Source organism: Podarcis liolepis (assembly GCF_965112155.1).
Source record: "Podarcis liolepis genome assembly, chromosome: 1".
In the NCBI taxonomy this organism is placed as follows: Eukaryota; Metazoa; Chordata; class Lepidosauria; order Squamata; family Lacertidae; genus Podarcis; species Podarcis liolepis.
In genome coordinates, this window is record NC_139554.1 from 28,657,986 (window position 1) to 28,680,661 (window position 22,676).

Below are 22,676 nucleotides of genomic sequence, written 5' to 3' on the forward strand. Positions count from 1 at the left end.
AGCCGTTGGGGCTGCCTTTGAGTAAGCAGATGACCCAGCAGGGAGCTAAGCAGTCCTGGTAACTGTTCCAGAGGCAAGAAATCCTTGCTGTATCTGGACACCTAATGGGCCCAACACACTCATGCTCAATAAAGTGCAGGATGGAATTCTCCACTGCTGACAGAAGCTAATGCTGACTGTATATTCTGGGTCAAACAGAATTAAAACTTTCCTCCCTCTGTTTGTCAGAAGGTGAGAGAAGACTTGTTTTGCTTCATGCAAGACATAATTGTCGCTGCAGCTTTTGCATTGTCATCATTCTGTTTCAGCCCAGGTTGGCCTGCCTGCTTGCAGGAGTGTAAACACAGCTCAGGAAATCATTCTACACAGGACCTGCTGCTCTGTATAATTCCCTGGCCTTGTTTCAACATGTATAGGTTGCTGCTTAAGCTGCAGGAAAGCACCGGCAAGGTGATTTCAGGATTAACTCTGACACTTCTAGCAATGCCAACACAATGCTGATTCCTGCATCACAAACACATTTTGGTTTTCGCATAGGCATTTTCGAACATGGCATACATACACACAGAGAGAGAGAGAGATTTTCTGTGTGTACAATGGCAAAGCTATTTTGACCAAACACAAGGAAACACATACACACACAAAAACTTCTTGTTTGGCTAGTTTCTGTTGAGAAGAGAATATGCAAGATTTTGAAGAAAGTGGTGGGAGGGTTGACGTTAACAGTGGGGGTGCAATTTAGAAGCGCACACACACATTGACCCAGTTTATGCATAACTCTAAGCTAAACCATCACAAAGTGTGTATGTGTATGCATATAGATGCTCACATCAAAAATCCTGGCCACTTCGCTCTCCCTGGTCCTGATGCTGTTGTGCTACTTGAAGCCAAGCCACAGTTAGGCTTAGCTTTATGTCTGAATCCAGGCTCATAGTTTGTCTCTGCCAGACAAACCAGGAGTGAAATAAACCATGAGCCTGGGATTGGATATAATGCTAAGACAAACCATGGTTTAGCCCTGGATAGCACAGTAGCAGCAGGAACCTGCATGTTTGCTCGTTCACACTAAGCCCTGGCATTATGTTGGATCGGGACCATTGGATTTCAGTTAAAATGTGATCATTTCTTACAACTTTTCCCTGTTATTTGTGTTATACATTATTTAAGCTGATTTTAATATTGGATTTTTACATTGTTATAGCCTGCTCTAGGACCTTATGGTGAAGGGTGGGTTGGAAATCAAATGAACAACAACCTGGTAACATTCAGATGTCATAGGACTCCAACTCCCATCATCCCTGGCTCATAGTCATGCTGGCTGGGGCTGACAGGAGTTGAGTGCAACATTTTGAGGAAACCAGGCTTGGAAAGGTTGCCTTAGATATACCTCTGTTTTTTACTTTTAAAAGAAACCTCAATGAAGATTCTTAAGGTAAAGTATTGAGAGTGGGGCAATTTTATCCTGAACATATCCAAGTATTCTTCTGACTTACCTGTGAATCTTGCTCCCCAGCCCACAACCCCCAAACCTGAAATGATGTATTTTTGCAGAAGAACAAAAAAGAGAAAAGGTGAATGAGTCACGCGCTCTATTTTTGTAAAATCAGGTTGAAGTTGCAATAGGGAAACTCGTGTTTTCCCTGCCCCCACTTTGCCTGATGAAGCTCTTTGTGGAGGATATGCCCAAGTCCTTCCTTTGCATATTACCCCAAAGTGCAAACAGTGGTAGCATCTGATCCTTCTTTGAAATGCCCCTGTCCTCTTAGGCAAAGAAACATACAGTTTCTGCAGGAAGGACAGCACCCTGAGGAGAAGACACTCAGAAGCTTGACAGGATGGATCAAGGTCCCTTACTTGCATCTTTATGTGGTTGGATCACAACGAACACACATCACAACCTGTTTATTTATGTAGCAGTTGAGCTGCGTTTATGCTGCTCTTCAGACAATCGTCTCTCAGAGCAGCTAACATAAATTTAAAAGAATAAAATAACTATAAACCAGTAATCAGTCACATAAAAATAAAACCAGAGTGGCAGAGCACATAACAAATGTATGAAGACAATGCAGGAAAAAACCAAAACTAAATAGCCTGGGCAAATATAAAAGTATCATGTGATGACAAAAAAAGAATCAGCCTAAGCACCAGGTTAGACTCCTTTGGAGGAACATTTCAGTCTTGGAGTGCCACAACTAAAAAGGTCTAACAGGGGTTCACAAATGACGGATCCAACTACCCATCTGATTAAAACTGTAAGACTCGGCATATGCAAAAGTTTTTGTCTGGCACCTAAAAACAAAGCAGTGATGGTGCCAAGCGTACTTCCCTGGGGAGACAATTCTACAAAAGGGGTGCCACCACTGAAAGGCCCATTCTCAGGTCAATTCATTAATATTTGCTGAACACAATAAATCTGTACCTAGCAAATTCATTGATTTTTCTGAGAAAGTCTGCAGGCGTGCAGCAGCAAGCCCAAATTTCACACGCTGGTACTAGTTATGATACCACAGGGAGCTCATAAAGACAGTTAGGCCCGCACTCTGCATCCCATACTACTGTATCTGTATTAAAGCTAGGAGCATGAAAGTGCAGCCTGCCCCAGGTGCCACTGCAAATAGAAGCTCCCATCACCAATTTCACCACTGTTCACCACCTATCCTGGTGTTGCAATTTGCTTTAAAAAAAGGTCGAAAGTCCATACAAGAGTACCATTCACAAAGTAGAATTAAAACGTAGCACAACTGAAGATTAAGTCTAAGGGGTTTTGTTAGACCTTTAAAGTTGTGCTACGTTTTGATGGCAGAACCAATGGAGAAACGGTAATGTTTCCTGTGTTACCTGTTTTGAGATGATTTACTGACTATTTTAAAAGTTATCCCTCCCTCAAGCAAGCCTCCAGGATAGGATAGGATAGAAATGTCAAAGAAACAGCAAATGTATAAGCAGAGATCTGAGGATGTTTCAGCCACTAAAGACAGTATAGAGGTAGGTGCTCTTAAGACCACTGAAGTCCATTTGAATTAACTTTATCCACTCTTAACTCTGTTCTGATAGTTTTGCTGCTAGCAATGTAAGGGCAGCAGAATTAGATTGTTTGTTTCCTTCTGCAAAGAAGAAATTAAGCCCTGTGTAAACACAGACAGCCTGCTCTTCTCTCTACTTTCTTGAGAAGTGACTCGGCGAAGCTGTCACAGGTCCAACTTTTGAGCATGTTTTTATCGTACAACAAGGGAGGAAACACTGATATAAACCAAGTGTGTGTTTTGATAAGACACCAGCTGTCTTTGTGGTCCCTATGTTTCCCTCTGTCTCGCTTGTTCACTCCCAAAGACAGTAGACTGCCAGCCTAGCTCTATGTTGAGATTGCAAACAAGTACAGTCTCAGGCTGGTCCAGGGGCTGATATACACTCATAGAACCTCTTGCTTCCCTTACAGCAATAAAGGTGCAGTGAAAATGCACCAAGTTCCTTAGTGGTGCTGTATTCTGTTTTTGTCTTCTATTGACCTTTCACATAATAGATTGATGAACAGAGTTGAGGGGAAATGAACATGGAGAGGGGGGATCAAGATCATTCTTCTAATTCAAAAGTGTATTCCACCCTACCAATCCCCAACATTCCAAATTATAGATGCTGTTGGGTTTAGGGTTTTTTTAAGTTTTAAAGTATTGTTTTTAACAAGTTGATATTTATTATTGCCTTGAAATTCATCTTTTGAAAATTCATCTTAAAAAAGACTTTTAAAAATTCAAAAAGGAAATAAAACGATTTTCAAAATTATAGATTCTAGACATGATTACTTTTCTTTTTGGTCTAGATGTACAGGAATGGGGACAGAATGAAGACTGGAATGCCCACAGTGCAATTTAGGAGTGAGAGGAATAAAGTAGTTAAATTAACTTAGTGGGTGGTTATTCTTCTTCTTCCTTTCCCATGTCTTTCCCCCTTTTTCTATCACTTCTCTTAGATTGCAAGCCATGATTTAGAAATATCAATCACCTTCTTTGGAATAAAGAAGGCATATAAAGGCAATAAACAAGGCATAGGCAACCTTTGGCCTTCCAGATGTTTTGGACTACAATTCCCATCATCCCTGACCACTGGTCCTGTTAGCTAGGGATCGTGGGAGTTGTAGGCCAAAACATCTGGAGGGCTGAAGGTTGCCTATGCCTGCAATAAACAGACATATTTTTTTAAAAAACCATATTATCTGTGTCTAAAAGATTTTACATTCTTGAGGCCCACAGAACAAAGCTTCCTCAAGGGGTATTTATAATTGCCTGTACTATTACATAGCCTATTATAAGGATAAATGTAAAGTCAACTGGAAATATAAAATACTTTATTCTTTAAAAGTATGACCAATGTAAGAAAATGCATGAAAAACTATCTGTCCAAAGACCTATTAGATAAAGAATGTAATATTCAACTGAATCATTTGGGCATTGTTCCAACTAAGGAAACCAAAGCAGCAAAAGTTATTATGAAGAGCTTCCACTGAAATGAATGGGATAGCTGCTTTCAGTGTGACAGTTCCAGCTAACTTTTGCAATTAAGATCACAATGGAAGGATTCTTCACGGTAAGATCAGGGGTGGGGAAAGCAGAACATTGCTGGGAAAAAGTAACAGATAGCCAACACTCAAAGTTAAGGCTTACCAGAGATGTCGAACAGAAGTCAGACATGGGACTATCAGAGCCAGCCCACCCATGAGGCAAGGTGAGGCAACAGCCTCAGGCAGCAGGATTCACAGAGGCAGCAGATCCCAATGTCAATCTTCCCCTCCCCACTTGTTCCTGATGTAGATCTTTTGTCAACCCTTCTTCCCTGGCTGAGGGATGTGTGTGCCATTTTGGGGTCTACCTCAGGTGTCAAAATTTCTTGGGCTAGGGACTATAGTTCAAATTGCAAAACAAGACCATGGTTGTAATTGCATACCCAGTTACCTGAGGGTATGCCCCATTGAACCCACTGGGATTTTATTCTGAGTAGGCATCTATAGCATTGCATGGTGAAGGGCATAATTAAGGAAATGATTAGGGACTGTAGAACAAGGTGAGATGTAGATCAGAAATGCAGACTGACTGGCCCCCAGTGAAAAGAAAAGTAAAACCTGGATACTTGCTCTGAATAGGGGAGCAGCATGCTAGAAATGTTTATTCTTAAATAGTTCTGCACTACTTTAATGTGCAAAGTGCAGCTTCGCCGCTGCCCCTCCTCCTTATCCTCCCTCATTCATCTTCATCCTGACCCACTTTACATCATGGAAGAGTTGGGATTTGTACCCACACTGGCTCACACTCATTCTCAGTAAAAGCCGGCAAGTCTGCCTTGGATGGGAGGGAGAACAGAATGGCAGGTCAAGGCTGAAGCATTCTTAATGATGTTCATTTGCTGCCATCTGAGCCAGGGTGTACGCTCAGGGCAACAAAGCAATGCTCATAATGAGGACAAAGCTTCCCAGGCCTGAGCTGTCAGCCAATGTCTGAAGAAACACAGAAAGGACTACAAGGAAGAGTTTGAGATCAGCAGGAGTGCTTGGGTCATGGCCAAGCTCTCCAACCCTTGCAGAAAAATGAAAAGAGTGTGATGCGCTGGAAGTCACTTACTACACATAGGGTCTCATTTCATTTACTTCAAAGCAGTGCTTAATTTCTAAGAAGAGGTGGCTAGGTTTGACACCTGCCTAGAACACTATCTGATCTGGAAGTTCTGCCCCTTAACCCCATGTATGTAGGACTAAGCAGTGCTTACTTGGTGGCAAGGAAAAGGTGCTTACCACTTTGTTCTAACTTCTCATATATTTCAGCACTCAGCACTGGACCACAAAGACATGTTCTGGAGCTGAGGCCTGGCACAAACATTCAACAGCCCATTAGGCAGTTTGGGTACCATCTTGCCATCAAAGCGTTCCTCATTTTTAAGGAAATGTCCTTCATTACTCCGCAGCATCCTATAGAGCAGGGATGAGGAACTTGTGACCCTCCAGATGTTTCTGGACTACAACTTCCATGATCCTTGACGTATGGCTAATGGGAGCTGGAACCCAACAATAGGTGGTGGGCCCCAACTATACAGCACATAATTTTACTTTCAGAGAATACCAAACACAGCTCCATAGCACCCCCACCTTTCACTGACAAAAGATCCAATGAATGTGATTCCTTTAGAAGAGAGCTGGGCCTCTCAAGGCTAGCAGGCTAATTTCATGCAGGTGGCAATGAGTGGAGTGGGGGTGGAAGTAAGATTGTCATAAACACACATACACACCCTCTTGATTATCATCACCCCACTCTGTTCTCTGTCTTATGAAGGAAGTGAGAGAGAAATTGAGAGGAGCAGTGATCAAGATGAGAGTAAGTGGCGTTGGCCCTGCTTTCTCACTACTAGGATGTGACCTCCAAGGATTTGCCTCCTAGGGAATGCAGCCTTCAAAGAAAAAGGAAAAAAGGTCCTCTCCTTGCTCTAAAATGCCAAAGCAATCATGTGTGCAGGATGATGGGGAACTTGCTACCACGTGCTATGCTGAGTTTACTTCCAATGGGCACCCCAAGCTAGAGAATCAAGTATCTCAAGATACCTGCACGGAAGGTGGGTTCCCCGTGCCTCCTTGGCTTTTAGTCATAGGCAGTGACAGAAAAGTATCTTCCCCCACTTCACCCCATTGCTGGACCCCTGCAGACGGAAAGGCACTTTTCACATACAGTACAAAGGATTGCTAGAGAATGAATTTAAATTTAATGGGAACAGTCCTAAAGCACACTTATTTGAAAGTTAACCCCATCAAATGAAATAACAGGACTTACTTCGGAGGAGAGGTTTCTATCCTTATCTAAAATACACCCATTGTTCTTCTTTCAGAAATATGTGGAGCAAAGCTCACTCACCCCCCCCCATAGGCACTTAACTCTTTCTGTGCCCCCTCCCATTGCTGCCACTTTCTTGTGTACCTCCCTGTTGGATTGCAGGAAGGGGGCGCGAACATCTGTAGGGGGCGCTAAGCGCTAGAAGCAGCCAGAGGAGGGGAAAATGACTTACGGTAAGAAACCAGATTTTACACTCCCTTGGCTGATAGTCAAGGGAAGGCTCGCATTTTTAGAACTTCAGCAGCCCCCTGAATTAACACTTCGCTGCCCGAAAGATGGCAACAGAACTAAGAAACGCATGCAGGAATTTTCATCGACAGCCAGTATTTATTAAAAAATATATCTATATTCAAAGGTGGGGGGCAGGCAGTGGTCGATACTGCACCAGTCCAATTGCTTCTTGGTTCCCCCACTCTCCGCGCGCCCCTCTCTACCTTCTAATGCTTTCTTTAGGAACCTTTTTTCTTTGTTCTCTCTGGTACTGTGCGTAACACTCCCCCAACAATCTAGTTCCTATTATTTTCTGCGCGCTTCCCCCCACTCCTCTCAAGGAATCAGTACCCGAGACACAGCAAGAGAAGCCAGGCACCACGACAGAGTGCTTCCATTTAGAAGCCCCGGCGAGCTGCCTGACAACTTCATCAAATAAAATTGAGAGAGGCGGGGCCATTCCGCTGCTGGCAATTTCCAACTTGGATTAAGCCGCACGCCGGGAACCGGGTGGCGGGGGTTGCTTAGGAAAATCTTAAATAAGACTATAGGCTTGGATCGGAGATGTTTGTTAAGGGGCTCTCCCTGCAATCTTATGCACGTTTGTTTAGCAGCAAGCCCCCCCCCCGCAACTGCAACGGAACTAACTTCTGAGTAGACACGTTGCACGTGCATGCAATCCTGCTGCGTGTCTCCCGCTGGCAAAGGAGCAGCGGGGTTGTTTGTGTATGGTGCGCCTCCTCCAAGCTAGCGCGGGTCAGGAGGCAACAAGACTCGGTGCCGTACAGCAGGGCTCGGTTATACGGAAGACGAGGCCTTTGCGCATATAGACCAACTGCCCACACAGCTCTTGGTTAACACTGACGCAACCCCATCCCCCTATACATTGCGGGGCGCGCGGGGGGGGCGCTTCCAGAGCAGCCGGGGCGACTTCTACAATAGGCCTTAAACACCTCTTATTCTCAGATCAGGAATTCTGCCGGGGGGCGGAGGAGAGAACAATCAAAATCAAATTGCCCCCCGCGCCGCCACTCCTGAAAGGAATGAAACTCTGCTGGCGAGGGGAGCCCAGAGGAAACGAAGGACTGCCCTTCCACGCCTCCGATCAGGCCAGTGGCCCACCTAGTCCAGCATCCTGTTCTCCAGGATGTGTCCAGCCAGATGCTTCGAGGGGAAGCTGCCTGCAAAACAGGACCTGGAGAGAACGGCATTCTCCCCCCTCGCGATTCCCAGCGACGGTATAGGCGCTGGCGCTATAGGAAGTGCATCTGCCGAGAGGTTGTCCCACCCGCTCTTGGTTTCAATAGTGCTTCCTCGAACCTTGCTTCCCAGATCCGTACTGCCTAGAAAAGGTGCGCGCGGCACAGCCCCTCTCTGGGTGTTCCCCGCCCCTTTTGTGGGATGGGGAGAATCTTCCGTGGAGGGCCAGAGTCTCGCAGTTAGGGAAAACGAGAGAAATATATTGGGGGGGGGAGGAGGACGCAGCCTTTCCCCAATTACATTTCATGTTAGGAAACGAACGTGTGGAAACGCTTCTGTCCCTCATCATCTGCAAGTTTCCACACACACACACACACACCCTCCCACCTCCAGTGAGGCTGACGAGGAACGCAGCACCCCAGAGGGAGCCGCTGACGACCCGGTTCTTCGCCGCTCCTCCGGCCATAGCAGAAGAGGCTTCTAGTAAATGGGCGAGGGGTGGGGTGGGGGGGACCTCTCAGGTTTCACCGGCTCCGAAGTCTGCCGCCAGGGTCAGACGAAGCGCGCGCAGGAGGCAGCCTCTCTCGGAAGGATCCCCCTCGCCGCCCGCTGCTCCCGCCTCCCGTTCCCGACATCGCTGCCCTTCCCTGCGCCGCGCGCGCACGCGGAGCGCCGGGGAGAAAAAAGAAGCCCCTCTTTGCTTTTCAAACCCCTCGTTCCCGCCCAGGCCGGCTCCCGGTCGTCAAGCCCTCAGAAGAGCCGCTGCTTCTATCCTGGCGCCTTTCCAACGGCGGCGGAAACAACAACAAACCACCACAACAACACAACAAAAGCCCTGAGGCGGGAAAGTCCCTTCTGGGTTTCTCTCCCTTCCCCCCACCCTGCTGACGGGAGAGGCAAAGGGGTTCAGCATAGTCACGCGCGGCCGGAGAAGGAGGGAGACGGACTGAGGCGTTTCGCTCGAAGGAGCTTTTTTTCCGCGGGGAAACTTCTCGCCTTTTTTTCCTTCTCTTTCCCCCCCTCCTGAGCAGAGAATTGATCTATGGGAAAGGGAGGGGTGGGGGACGGACGGACGGACGGACGGAAGGAAGGAAGAGCCACGGAGCTTCTCGGTCGGAGCCATAGACTTCCCGCTTCGCCTCGCCCGCCGCCGTCCTCCTCCTCAGGCTACTCCGAAAGGGAAAGGAAAGTGAAGCAGAACCCACCGTGTCCTCCTCGCAGGGAGACGGGGGAGCGGTAGATAGAGATAGGCACGGAGTGGTGCTTGCTGCTGCCATGGAAATGGTGCTCTTGCTGAGCCTGCGAGGCGGACGACGAGGAAGAGGACGCAGGCAAATCCACGCTAGAAGAACTCCACACCGAGCTGAGGATCCATCCCCAAAAGAGGGAGCACATCCACAGGGTCCAGGCGGGACAGCCTCCCGGTGCTGTTCTCAGATCAACGCACCGCATGTTCGAGGCGCAGGGCGAAAGAAGGTGGGGGGGGGGGGAATATCTATTATAGATAAGCCTACGAGGGACCAAGCAGTTCGAATTCCAGCCGGGGAAAGAGAGTATGGTTCATGATGCCAAGGGCCCCATCCTACCCAGCTGCGGAGGAGAGCGAGGGGGGAAAAGAGTCGCTTCCGAAGTGGGAGTGTGTATGCTATTGGGGGGGGGGAATGGGTGCGGAAAGGGTTAAGCAGCCAACCAACGCAAGAGCGAGCAATTCAAGCTGGATCCTCCCCGGAGCCGGTTCTCTCTCTCTTTTTTTATTCTGCCAGGTTCCCCTTAGACGTACCAAGCTTCCAGAGGAGATCCGTGGAGCCACGCATAGCAGGGAGAGAAGGATCTCCCCCGCCCCCCTTCTTTCACCTGTCAGGTTCCTCCTCCAAGCTCACAGGATCCTCAAGGATTTCCCCCTGCCCATATCCCCCTTTCTCTCACTTTTAGCTGGAGAGAGGAGGATTCACAAGTGGGGGTCAAATAGCCAGAGACCCCAGAGAGGTTATTAAGTATGTTGTTGTTTGCTTGTTTATCCCAATTCCAAGTTCTTGGCTTTGTTTGGTCTGGCTGCTTCTCCACTGGCAAATGTTGCACTGCAGAATGGCTTGGTCTTCTCTCCTTCACACATGCATACACGCCCGGGCACACGAGCACACACATGCACCCCTCCAAAAGAAGAAGAAGGAAGAGGAGGAGGAGGAAAAACTGGATCCGCGTTCTCCTCGAATCCAGGCAACTTGGGAGCTGAGAGCTGGTTGACAACACCTCGTGTTCTGGAAGAGAAAGGCTTGCCAGATCTTCCCGTGTTAACAGAAGAGGAGAGGAGAAAAAACTGAAGAAGCAAAGGTAAAAGAGAGGGAGAGAGAGGAAAGTCTAGAATCCACAAGAGAGATAGAAACTGAGCTTCCCCCTCCTTAATTTCTTTCTTTTTTAATAAAAAAAAAAGATGGAACAGGATGCTCAGGGCGAGCTCACTTAAAGTGAAGGCAACTAGGAAGCTCAGGTGAAGTGAAGCAAAGACTTAGGGAGCCAAATTCACAAATGAGCGAGCCGCATGCAAATTGGATCACTCCAGAGAGCGAATCAGTGCAGCCCAAACACCCTGCAGAGGGACTGGCTGGTTCCTGGGAAAGGAGGGGCTGAAGTAGGAACCTGCAGTCCCACCTCCTCCATTCATATTATACTGTGTATACTCATAAAGCAACACACACACACACACACACACACACACAGAGAGAGAGATTATCTCCCTTTCCCTATAGTGTTACTTTGAATGGTAGAGCTTAAATGAGAGGGAAAGTAGCAAGGAAGGTAATCAAACCCATTAGTCACATCCAGCTTCAGAAAGGTTATTGTAATAATAAATTATCATCAACAGTAATCAATACACATAAAAAAATTAACGGTGGCTGGAAGATTCCCCTCCTGAGCTATGTACTACACATGATTCCCCACCCCTTTCATACCTGAAATGCAATAAAAGAGAGCAGCTGATACAACCTGCCTCTGTCTAATTTCCAGTGCATCTGACACCTATGCCTTGAGGTTGGCAGAGGGAGAGAAATCTGTGTGTATATAGTAAACTTTACTAAATAAAAGCCTAAAAGGGGATAGGATAAAGTGAGTTTTAGAGGTATTGAGTATTTCTCTCTATCTTTCTTTCCCTCCCTCCCTCTCTCTCTCTCTCACACACACTGCATTACTTTGTAGGAATCCCCCACTGTACCAAAATAATATATTCTAATAACTGAGCTTCTGACTTTAGGATGGGAAAACTAGCCTCTGCAGGCAGAGAAACCCCTTCTTCAGAATGCACGCACAGGACAACAAGCTGATCTACTATCTCAGAACCCCAAAGGACGTATTGGCTCCATTCCAGTTCCATCCCAAACCCTTTTTCAAATGCCTTTCTGAAATGTAATTACAGTTTTATTGTTGCTAGCCCCAAAGGAGAAGAGGAAACAAAAGATGCATCTTTATTTAGACAGGGAGACAGAGTTAAAAGCAGGAAGACAGGAGGGGAGGCTAAATACTGGCAGAAATTTGGCGGGGTGGGGAGGGAGAGGATGCTGCTTATTTCAAGAGTACCATGCCAGCAATAGTAATCATACATTTTTATTTATACCCTGTCCATATGGCTAGGTTGCCCCAGCCACCCTGGGCGGCTTCCAACACATATAAAAATAATAATCTGATTCAATATAAAAAGTCACAATAACTTTAAAATAAATGTGTATCAAATAAAGCAATATTAAACTATCCAATAGCAAGAAGAAGCATCAGCACCTCTGCTCTTAATACACAAATTTATGACTAAAGAAGTGGAGTTTTTGTACCTGGGCCTCCTTGATTTGCTTAATGCCAGCTGTGAGGTTATGGGCAACAGGAGGAAAGGCTCACAGCCAAGTAGTGTGGCTGTCTGTGATACAGACTTTTTTTAAGGTGGGGCTTTTGAACTGGATCTCAACAGAGGATGTGCTGAACATCACAGCAAAGAGAACCTTGGGAATGTGAGCAAGGCAATCTAAGCTCTTTGCCAGACCAAAAAGGGAAAGAAATGAATGATCCCTGTACCAGAATGTACTAGGAGTTCAAAAAAGCTTGTCATAATGCAAGTGGGCAAGGGAGCCAAAAAACAACCAGGCACCAGTAGTTATGGGAAGTAAATTGGGGAAATGGGCTCTTGTGGCTCTGTTAGCAGAGTCAAATAAAAATACTTTGTTGCATCAATTAGGAGAGCCAAACTTTGTGTTTGTTTGTTTGTTTGTTTGTTTGTTTGTTTGTTTATGGCACTTCTTCCTTGCATTTTAACATCCATGGCACAATGAGAAATTCACCAGATGAAGGTTTCCCTTGTGCGTGGGGTCATGCAGAGATGGAAAAAGCACCAGTTGTCGAATTTCTGCTTTTCACCCTAGTTGTTAATGTGTCATTTTTAATGTTGCCATTTTATTCTGCTCTGCTGCAATTTGATTTTATGGTGCGTGGTTTTATTTGTTTTATTGTATTATTTTGTAAGCCACTCTGAGATCCTTGGCTAAAGACTGGCTAATAAATCGCTTAACACGTAAAATTATATAATGGCACAGAAACTCTGCAAGAGAAAAAAATACGGCAATTCTACTTAGCTGGTCTGTGGGCTCAGTGACTTGAATGAACCTTTTAGGGAAGTTTGACTTTTCTATAATTATATTTACAGGATTATTATTATTTTTTTAAGTTCATATGCCACCCTTCCTCTTAGGCAGGGACGGCAAACTTGTGGTCCTTCAGATATTGTTGCATTACAACTCCCATAATTCCTGGCTGCTCAGCATGCTGGGTTGGGGGTGGATGGGAGCTGTAGTCCTATATCTGGAGTGTCACAGGTGACCCATTGCTGACCAAAGAAATTGAGAGTAACATGCCTAGAACCTTCCCCTTTTATCCTTACAGCAACCCTGCAAGGCTAAGATTAGGCTAAGACAGAGCGACTTGCAGAAGGTCATACAATGAACTTGGTGGCTGAGCACTAAACAAAATGTGATTGACAGGACATCACTTCTTTTGTAGATTTTCTATAGGACAATGGCTTAATTTAGACTAGAGCTGCAGTGTTCAGAGAATGTGTTTGTTTCATTCTCTCCCTTGCACTATTTTCTCAGAGTTGCCAGTTGCTCCATGTGGCAGACCAATCATATAGGTTGTATATGTGCCCCCAATACTGGAGGCAATACCAGCTCTGGGGGGTAATTTTGTAATATCCCACACCATTTATGTTGCCCTCTTTCAGTCAATGTAGACTCTACTACAAGTTATAGCCGTTCTGCAAAGGAAAAATGGTCCATATGACATCATGGTGACAGGTGTGTCTGCCCACCTGTCAAAGTGGCCAATGGGACGGTGGACAAAAATTAACATGAGGGAAATGGTTCCTTATCCAGCTTCTTGGTCCTATTTGCTCTTAAAACCAACCAACCAGCAGGACATTCAGTCATAGATCCCACATCATACCATCTAGTTGCAGCCCAAGTGGCGATTTAAGCCTGAGTTTTCTTCAATGTAGGACTACAACTCCCATCATACCTGGCCATTGGATATGCTGGCTGAGGCTGCTGGGAATTGTAGTCCAAAAAACACCATGTTGGCTACTCCTGCCACCAATACATAACACAGGAATAAATTATTTAAGTTTGAGAAATGATTCAGTGATGTGACTGAGCTAATAGGTGAGAACAGATGCCTAATATAATATAATATAATATAATATAATATAATATAATATAATGCACCTTAACAGCTATGTTCCACACAGTAATTGTATTAAAAAGCACATAAACCGTGCCTGCAAGCTTCCAATCTTAGATATATAAGATAAGGAAGAAAAGGAAGAGGCTATCTGGTATCTTGTATCTACTTTAATTAGGAGACTGGAAAAAACAAAGAAGGCTTGGAACTGTTGGGGAAGCAAAACCAGAATCATAGAATCTGAGCTCAGTTGCTTTCTTCCAACTTCACCTGCTAATGCTAAAAGGAAAAAAAGCACAAGGCACCCACCTCTTTGGTCTCTTACCCCCAAAGCTAGCACCCACAACTATCTGTTGCAAACCCTTCCTCATCCATGCAATGATTCAATCAGGTTCATGAGCATCAGATGCTGGCTCTGTTGCGACAAGTGGCAGTATATAATGCAGAAGGTATTCTTGTCCCATTGTCCAAAGAAGCCCTATTTCTTATACACAGCTTTAAAAAACAAAAAAGAAGACCTGCACCAATGGTATTTCCTTTTTAAAAGTAAAAACAGGGGGTCCACCTTTCCATGAGTGACTTTGCTCCCTTAACTGAGTACTGCAGTAAGAAATAAAAGGAAGTAATAAAACATACTATGTCAGAATGTGCCGGATTGATTCTTTGAATAACAAAGAAATCTAGCTGATGGGATCATTAGAGCCCGTAAAACTTGAAAGCAGCCCAATCCTGCCCATGTTTACTCAGAGGTATACCCATTTGCAGGTGATCTTCCTTAAATTCACCTGATGAAGTGGACTGTAGTTCACAGAACTCTATGCCATAATATATTTGTTGGTAAGCAAGGTGTCACAAGAATCTGTTGCTTTTGCTGCAACAGACAAGCATGGCTACCCCTCTGAAAATAGCCACTTATTTCAGGGGCCTTGCTTCCAAATAAGTGGACATGTGTCTGTAGCTTATGGCTCCCCCCCCCCACTTTGAATTCCCCGCCTGCATTCCAGCTATGCTGCCCACAGTGAAATATATTGTAACATTTGCATTCATCCAGATCATACTCCCAAATGTGTGCTAAAAGCAAACACATTAAGATGTATCATACTGACATACTATGAGACTGAACAATAGACTCCAGTCTATGCTGCTTGTAAATTGAAATCTGGTCTGGTGTCTGCTTTGAGCTCTCTCTCTCTCTCTCTCTCTCTGTGTGTGTGTGTGTGTGTGTGTGTTTGTGTGATGCAGATATAGGATGGAAAATTAGTATCCAGAGTATCTGGAAAGAGTTAATCATTCCTGCATCGCTCATTTAGGAAATCTGGAAGTTGGTGGTAGTGGTGGACAAGGAGGGGGCCTCTATCCAACAAGATAATGAGCATTTGGGATGAAAGAAGTTGCTGCTGACTCCATTCTGATCATTGTAAGATTGTCCTTCCTCCAAGACATAATGAAAAGGAAGCTCCTCGACTCTTAGTGCTGCATTTCAGAGATTTGGAATACTATACAGTGAACTTGGAGGTGTGCATTGTAATCCTGCCTTAGGTAGACTTTTGTCATTTCCTCTTTTCTACCCTAAACCTCTCCAAAACTAAATTAAAGTACAATTTAACACATACATTTATAAGTTTGCATTTCAAAAGAAGGCTCCCGGTGAGAGACAATCTGCCTTTCTTTCTATGGGATGCTCAAAAGCAGCTCAAGAGACTTGTGTCACAGAAACCTTAGCATCTCTCACTTAAGTGCAAATGTTTTTATGGAAGCCCCCAAACACAACATCAATTTCCATCTCTTCCACCACAAGCTTTCAAACTGCAGTTGTGAATTGCTGGGGAATTGCTACCTCCTCTCACTATAAGCACCATTATGTGAGTGCTATTTAGATGGAACAGAGGCAGTTGCCTTAGACCATTTCAGTTTATTGGCCCATGTGGCTAAGCATTGTCTAGCATGACTTGAAGCAGTTCTCCTGGGTGTCAGATAGGAATCTACCCTACCTAGATGTTGTGGGTTGAAACGAACTTCTGCAGATAAGACATGTACTCTACAATTAAGCTACGGCTCTTCCCCTAGCTATAAATGGTTTGTACATGTAGCATCACTATGGGCTGTGATGAAGTCCATTGTCCTATTCCTTTTTTTAAAGATACAATTTATTAATTTTATAATAACAAAAAACAAATATCATAATCAAAATTTTAACTCATACATCTTAATTGACTTCCCTCCACTCCCCGTCCTGGTTCCATTATTTTACACTTATTCATACATGTCCATAGAACATTATATCTTAACAGTCCAAATTTTAAAACCTTAATCATGTTGTTACAAGTGATCATGTTGTTACAAATGCATTGGTGGTTCAGTGGTAGAATTCTCGCCTGCCTGCCTTTGTCCTATTCCTATGAGTTTGTGTCTGAGAGAGAGAGAGACACAGAGAGAGTGACAAAAGAGTAGTAATGGGGGGGGGAGAGAAAGAGTCCTGATTTGGGCGCTCATGTCTGCTATGGACACCTGAAAAGATGCTTCTACTGAAGGAGCTTTCCTTGGAGTGCAAACTTCAGGTGTGGTCCCTCCAAACTGGATTTGGACTGCGGGAAGAGAAAGAAGGTTAAAGCTCTCCACAAGGATCCTGATCTGGATCAGGAGCCCCTACCTGGCACTTATACTTCACTATACTTCACTGGATCAGGAGCCCCTACCTGGCACTTATACTTCACTAGTTCAACCATAGTCTGGATCCATAATTACCGGTATTTTAAAAGTGTATTTCTTTTCAAAAATAAGGTCTTCAAAGGATGAGTGTTCCTGGCTTTCACCACTCAAGTGCATAACACCTATCCAGCTCCTTAAAACTCGACCATCCTTCAAATGTCCCAACAGTTCAGAACTTCCTTTTTGACCTTTTAATTTCTTCAAGGGCTGTGCATGCTTCCTCTCCAGCACCAGAGCATTCAGTACTCTGCATGCAATGAGCTTATGTTCCATCACAAGGTTTGTTTCCCCAGCCACAAGGCCATACGCCCATTTCCATTATCATAGGGTAGGAGATTCTGCTACTGGTACTAGGACGCCACATCAAGCATGGGAATTAGTTACTTAGATAGATACTTAGATTTGTTAGTCTCAGCTTTTAAAAGTCATAAACGGTAACCTTTTTTGGAAATTAAAAGAAACCCTCAGAAAAAGCATTCTGTTATGAACCTTATACTATTAGTTGCAATTATACTAAATAGTTCTGCAGTAAATCTAGTCCTGGCAGAAGCTCATGTGGCCTTAATGCTTTGGCTTTCCTTAAGAGTGCCTGGCCTGGTCAGCCACGAAACGGTGTATGAGCGAAAATAGGAAAAGGGGCTCTGATTTTGACGATGACTATGTACAAATAAAAATGTTTATAAAAAATAAATTAGAACCAAAAGTGTGAGGCAGGCTATAAATACATCAAGGCGTTTCTGGTGACACCATAAAGCACTGGGACTTCACCCTGCCTTTGTTTATTGGATGTCAGTGGCTTTATTTACTGCTCTGTAATTCATGGGTGAATCATATATTTAGCAGCACCATCAAGTCAAGAAAAGGCATGATTTCAAGTGTGTTTTCCCCCTCTTGGGTACACCAGCAGACAGTGTTTATGCAGTGCTGTTCAAAGGGATTTCCTCTTAAAGTTTGTGTGTGTGTGTGTGTGTGTGTGTGTATAAAGGTGAGTGAGTGAGTGTACAGGTCTGCCATATTAAGGGGGGGGGGAATCACTCTGTAAAATGAGTTCATTCTACTGAGAATTTTCTTTCATGCTTCTCTCTTGCACTATTTCATAACGACAAAGATGTCCTGCAAATGATGGAAGTGTGTGTGGGAAAGGTGACCATAAAAATGTGCTGAGCTGAGTGTGTGCGTGCGCACACTCGTTTAAACTTTCCATTTATTTTTCGTGGCTAGCTTTGTCCTACCTTTCTCGCTGTTGGCACATGCTTTCTCTAGAGCAGCTACCTTGCCCCCTTGGCAGGGCTCCTGTGCCTTGTCTGCCTGCAGGTCAGGCAAAAATCCAACAGCAGCTGCTTTCCTTGCCTCTGTAATTGTACTGTGGAGAGGCAGCTGTCATGATGAGACTGGGGGAAGGCCGTGTCCTGATTGGTTTATTGGCTGCTGGTGTCACAGTGGTCCCAACATTCCAACAGAGAGGAGATGGGCAAAAAAAACACCATTGGTCTATTGGCTGCTGCTATCACAATAGTCCTTTATTCTGCCTTGAGAATGATAATAATTACAGCTGTTCCTTGAGGCTCAAGACAATGTTGGGGGAGGGGGTTGTCCTCATAGTTGAAAGGGTTTACAGCAGACTTCTCCAGCCTGGTTTTCTCTAGACATTTTGGACTACAGGTCCCATCATCCCTTGACTATGTCTGTGCCTCGCTCTGCACATTTGCACAATTTTGCCCTCACACTCATGACAACCGCTTTTGTCTTGAAGGAAGAGGAGGAGGAATTGCTGGCAGCCTGTAGCTGTTTTGTGGCTCACTGGAGAGCTTCAGTCCCTTGGGGCTTGCCAACCTGGCACCTTCCATGACAGTGCTGACCATTCATTGTACAGAATTAACATTTATGTCATGGTTTCTCGCGCACTGGAAACCGGAATTAGAGAAAAGGGGTCACTCGTTCAGATATAGCAATTAACAGAACTTTGTTTTAATTTGTAACAGGGAGGGAACTGTAAGAAATATTTCTCATATAAGGTCATTAAAATCTGATCTGATGGGGCAAACTAAAATAGGGGAAAACTGGTCATTTAAGTTAGGGCTGAGCCACATCTTCCCCAGGTTTGCTTTTTGCCTCAAAAAGGCAATTCTGGAGAGGTTTCCCAACACCTAAATCCAAATTTTATTATGATTGCTCGAAGTCAAATTTTCCCCAACCTTTTGAAACTGTGTGGTGCCATTTTCGTTCTCAATCTCTTTCCTCCTTGAAGGATTCTAGCCAATCAGCAATTTCAGCCAATCACAAATCAATACTGGATCTGTAAATTAAGTATTCAGATGTGCCTATTGTTGATTTCATTAATGACAAATTAAGCTCATTTTCATTGAAAGTCAGTGCCGTCTATACTCCCCAGGGCACAAGAATGGACAATGTGTATGGTGGTCCTAGGCTGCCCAGACAACAAGACCTCCCTTAGTCTTGCTGATGAGGTCCAAAGGAAAGCAGAGCTATACATTTGGCACCAGCTTGGCTCAGGAGCTGCCAGAAGGAGGTACACAAGTGCCATCAAACTGCCTTAGGGACTCCACTGCTTGGAGTAAGCATTCCTTCAAGAAAGATCATAAGAAGAGTCCTGCTGTATCAGACCAAATTCCAGTCCAGCATCCTGTTTGCTCAATGTTCAACCACCTGCCCCTTGGGAAGCTCACTAGCAGAATTGCAGGGCTCTAGCACTCTCCCACTTGGCCCAAAGCAAATGGCATTCAGCCTGACCCTGGATGTAGGACAATGGCACCTCAACTAGCAGGCATTAAATTCTGGTGGTTCCTTCATTGCAGGAAGTGAGGTTACAGCAGGCGAAGAAGAAGAAGAAGAAGAAGAAGAAGAAGAAGAAGTAGAAGAAGAAGAGGAGGAGGAGTTTGGATTTGATATCCCGCCTTTCACTCCCTTTAAGGAGTCTCAAAGCGGCTAAGATTCTCCTTTCCCTTCCTCCCCCACAACAAACACTCTGTGAGGTGAGTGGGGCTGAGAGACTTCAAAGAAGTATGACTGGCCCAAGGTCACCCAGCAGTTGCATGTGGAGGAGCGGAGACTCAAACCCGGTTCCCCAGATTACGAGACTACCGCTCTTAACCACTACACCACACTGGCTCTCATAGGCAAACTCTGGCCCTCTAGGTGTTTGGGACTACAGTTCCCATCATCCCTGACCACTGGTCCTGTTATCTAGGGATGATGGGAATTGTAGTCCCAAACATCTGGAGGGCTGGAGTTTGCCTATGCCTGGTTTACAGGGAACCAGGCAGAAGGACTTCTCGGTAGTGGTGTCCACCCTGTGGAATGCCTCCCATCAGATGTCAAGGAAATAAACAACTCTCTGACTTTTAGAAGACATCTGAAGGCAGCCCTGTTTAGGGAAGTGTTTGATGAATTTATCGTGTTTTAATATTCTATTGGGAGCCGCCCAGAGTGACTGGGGAAACCCAGCCAATTGGGAGGGATATACCGTATTTTTTGCTCTATAAGACTCACTTTTTCCCTCCTAAAAAGTAAGGGGAAATGTGTGTGTGCCCGTCTTATGGAGCGAATGCAGGCTGCGCAGCTATCCCAGAAGCCAGAACAGCAAGAGGGATTGCTGCTTTCACTGTGCAGCGATCCCTCTTGCTGTTCTGGCTTCTGAGATTCAGAATATTTTTTTTTCTTGTTTTCCTCCTCCAAAAACTAGGTGCATCTTGTGGTGTGGTGCGTCTTACAGAGCGAAAAATATGGTAAATAATAATAAATTATTATTATTATTATTATTATTATTATTATTATTATTATTATTATTATTATTATTGCTTTATGCACCACGGCTTTATCCAATCTAAGGTAGAATATCCCAATGCAGCTTATCCTTCTGGAAAGCCTGAATAACCAAAGCCTAGACTTTTTTCTGCCCACCCATTTTTCCAGATTCACAAAGTTTAAAGCAGGTGCGTGCATGCTTGTTGTCATTTATGATGGTGGTGGTGGTGGTGTGGATATAAGGTCCCAATCCCCCCCCCCCCGCCTCCAAAGCGAATGCTTCTCTCTTCTGACAAATCTGTCTCAGAGTGACAGGATCTCCACTGGGAACATCTCACACATTGAGAAAACCAGCTGTATCAACGAGAAAACCGACAGACACCTAAACCTCAGGCCAGGGAACAAGTCTTTTAAATGCTCGGCAGCTGAGAAAATTGGTAAGCAGAAACAGGGGATGGGTAGGAATAACAACTCCCCTGAAAATCTGTAAAACAACAGGCAAGACTGAACTGTTCCTAATGCAGGTGTGGTATAGACATATTAAATGGTGTGGACAAATGCTCCGGTGACTGTTCATAGCTCCAAGGAAAGTTATGTAGTGCATGAGGTTTAAAGTAGGCCTACATATGCTCACAGTCACACTCCTTTGCTTATACATCCGTTCAGGCACAAAAGCTCCTCTAGGTGCTTATCTCCGCCACTGTCAACCGGAGATGTTGACAAAAGCAAACAAGAAAAGGCAAAAAAAAAAGCAAGCTCAGAGGCAGCTGCCTTGGAAAGTATCTAATTTGATGCCATTCCCTTTCAACTTGCATTCTGTTGAAAAAAATAAAGGCCTTTGCACTCACAGAACTCCCTTGATTTCCATCTTTGCTTCTAATGAATACTGAATATATAGATCTATCTATCTATAATATATAGATGCCACCCTCCTCTTCCTCACCCATCCAGGCCTCCACTTTCCCAGTTTTGCTGCTCAATATCCTTCAGCAAGAGATGCCAAAGATGGGACCCACCCAGGGTCATTTACATGCCCAACATGTTTTCCAATTGCGGTGCTATGTTCCCAAGTTACCCATACTGACATAATCTCATCACAGCTTGATTATGAGTGTAAGCAACGTGGGTGGTGTAAGTAATGTGGGTGGCGCTGTGGGTTAAACCACAGAGCCTGGGGCTTGCCGATCAGAAGGTCGGTGGTTCGAATCCCCGCGACGGGATGAGCTCCTGTTGCTCGGTCCCTGCTCCTGCCAACCTAGCAGTTCAAAAGCACATCAAAGTGCAAGTAGATAAATAGGTACCGCTCCGGCGGGAAGGTAAACGGTGTTTCCGTGCGCTGCTCTGGTTCTCCAGAAGCAGCTTAGTCATGCTGGCCACATGACCTGGAAGCTGTACGCCGGCTCCCTTGGCCAATAAAGCGAGATGAGCACCGCAACCCCAGAGTCGGTCATGACTGGACCTAATGGTCAGGGTCCCTTTACCTTTACCTTAAGCATGAACCAATTCAATGCCCATGATATACAGTGGTGCCTCGCAAGACGAAATTAATCCGTTCCTTGAGTCTCTTCGTCTAGCGGTTTTTTCGTCTTGCGAAGCAACCCTATTAGCGGTTTAGCGGATTAGCGCTATTAGCGGATTAGCGGCTATTAAAGGCTTAGCGGCTATTAAAGGCTTAGTGGATTAGCGGCTAAAAGGCTCTTAGCGGCTTAGTGGCTTAGAAAAAGGGGGGGAAGCGGGGGAAAATCGGAACACTCGGAAGACGTTTTCGTCTTGCAAAGCAAGCCCATAGGGAAAATCGTCTTGCGAAGCAGCTCAAAAACGGAAAACCCTTTCGTCTAGTGGGTTTTCCGTCTTGCGAGGCATTCGTCTTGCGGGGCACCACTGTACCAGTTGATTGATATCAAATAAGATCACATCACATCAGTATGGTTGTCTGAACAGAGTCAGAATTTCATTTCATTTCATTTTTGCAAACTTCTAGTCCTCATGGTTACTGGATGAAAACTGATGAAATTAGGATAGATTCTGAAATACAGTATCTTTCAGGGACTTTTCAGGTGTCAGGGGGTTAAAAATATCTACATTTAGAATGGGCCTCTGTACCACCAACATTATCACCCTCAGCATTTCTCTTTATATGGCCCTTAGTTCACTGGTAATGATATTTATTACCTCCAAATCTTCATCTCTTGGTCAGTTTCTAATCCAGCTCAT

The 22,676-nt window shown here is 44.9% G+C and overlaps 1 protein-coding gene and 1 long non-coding RNA gene across 34 annotated transcripts in view; one reads left to right on the top strand and one right to left on the bottom strand.

Moving 5' to 3' along the window:
- Nucleotides 1-22,676, bottom strand: part of NRXN3 (neurexin 3) — a 1,209,742-nt gene that overhangs the window by 425,303 nt on the left and 761,763 nt on the right. Inside the window, exon 1 of one of the 33 annotated variants that reach the window (XM_083500850.1) lies at nucleotides 9,482-10,977. The exons of 28 other annotated variants lie outside the window; for them this stretch is intronic. In XM_083500850.1, the coding sequence (XP_083356976.1) occupies nucleotides 9,482-9,728 (247 nt within the window). In that variant the 5' untranslated portion in view covers nucleotides 9,729-10,977. Of the gene's footprint in view, nucleotides 1-9,481; nucleotides 10,978-22,676 lie in introns of those variants that run through there. 4 more of the 33 variants (XM_083500848.1, XM_083500844.1, XM_083500845.1 and 1 more) reach the window with 4 other exon arrangements.
- On the top strand, nucleotides 20,551-21,314 carry LOC310707253. Its single transcript, XR_014526408.1, has 2 exons — nucleotides 20,551-20,650; nucleotides 20,770-21,314. It is a non-coding gene; the product is annotated as an uncharacterized lncRNA (long non-coding RNA).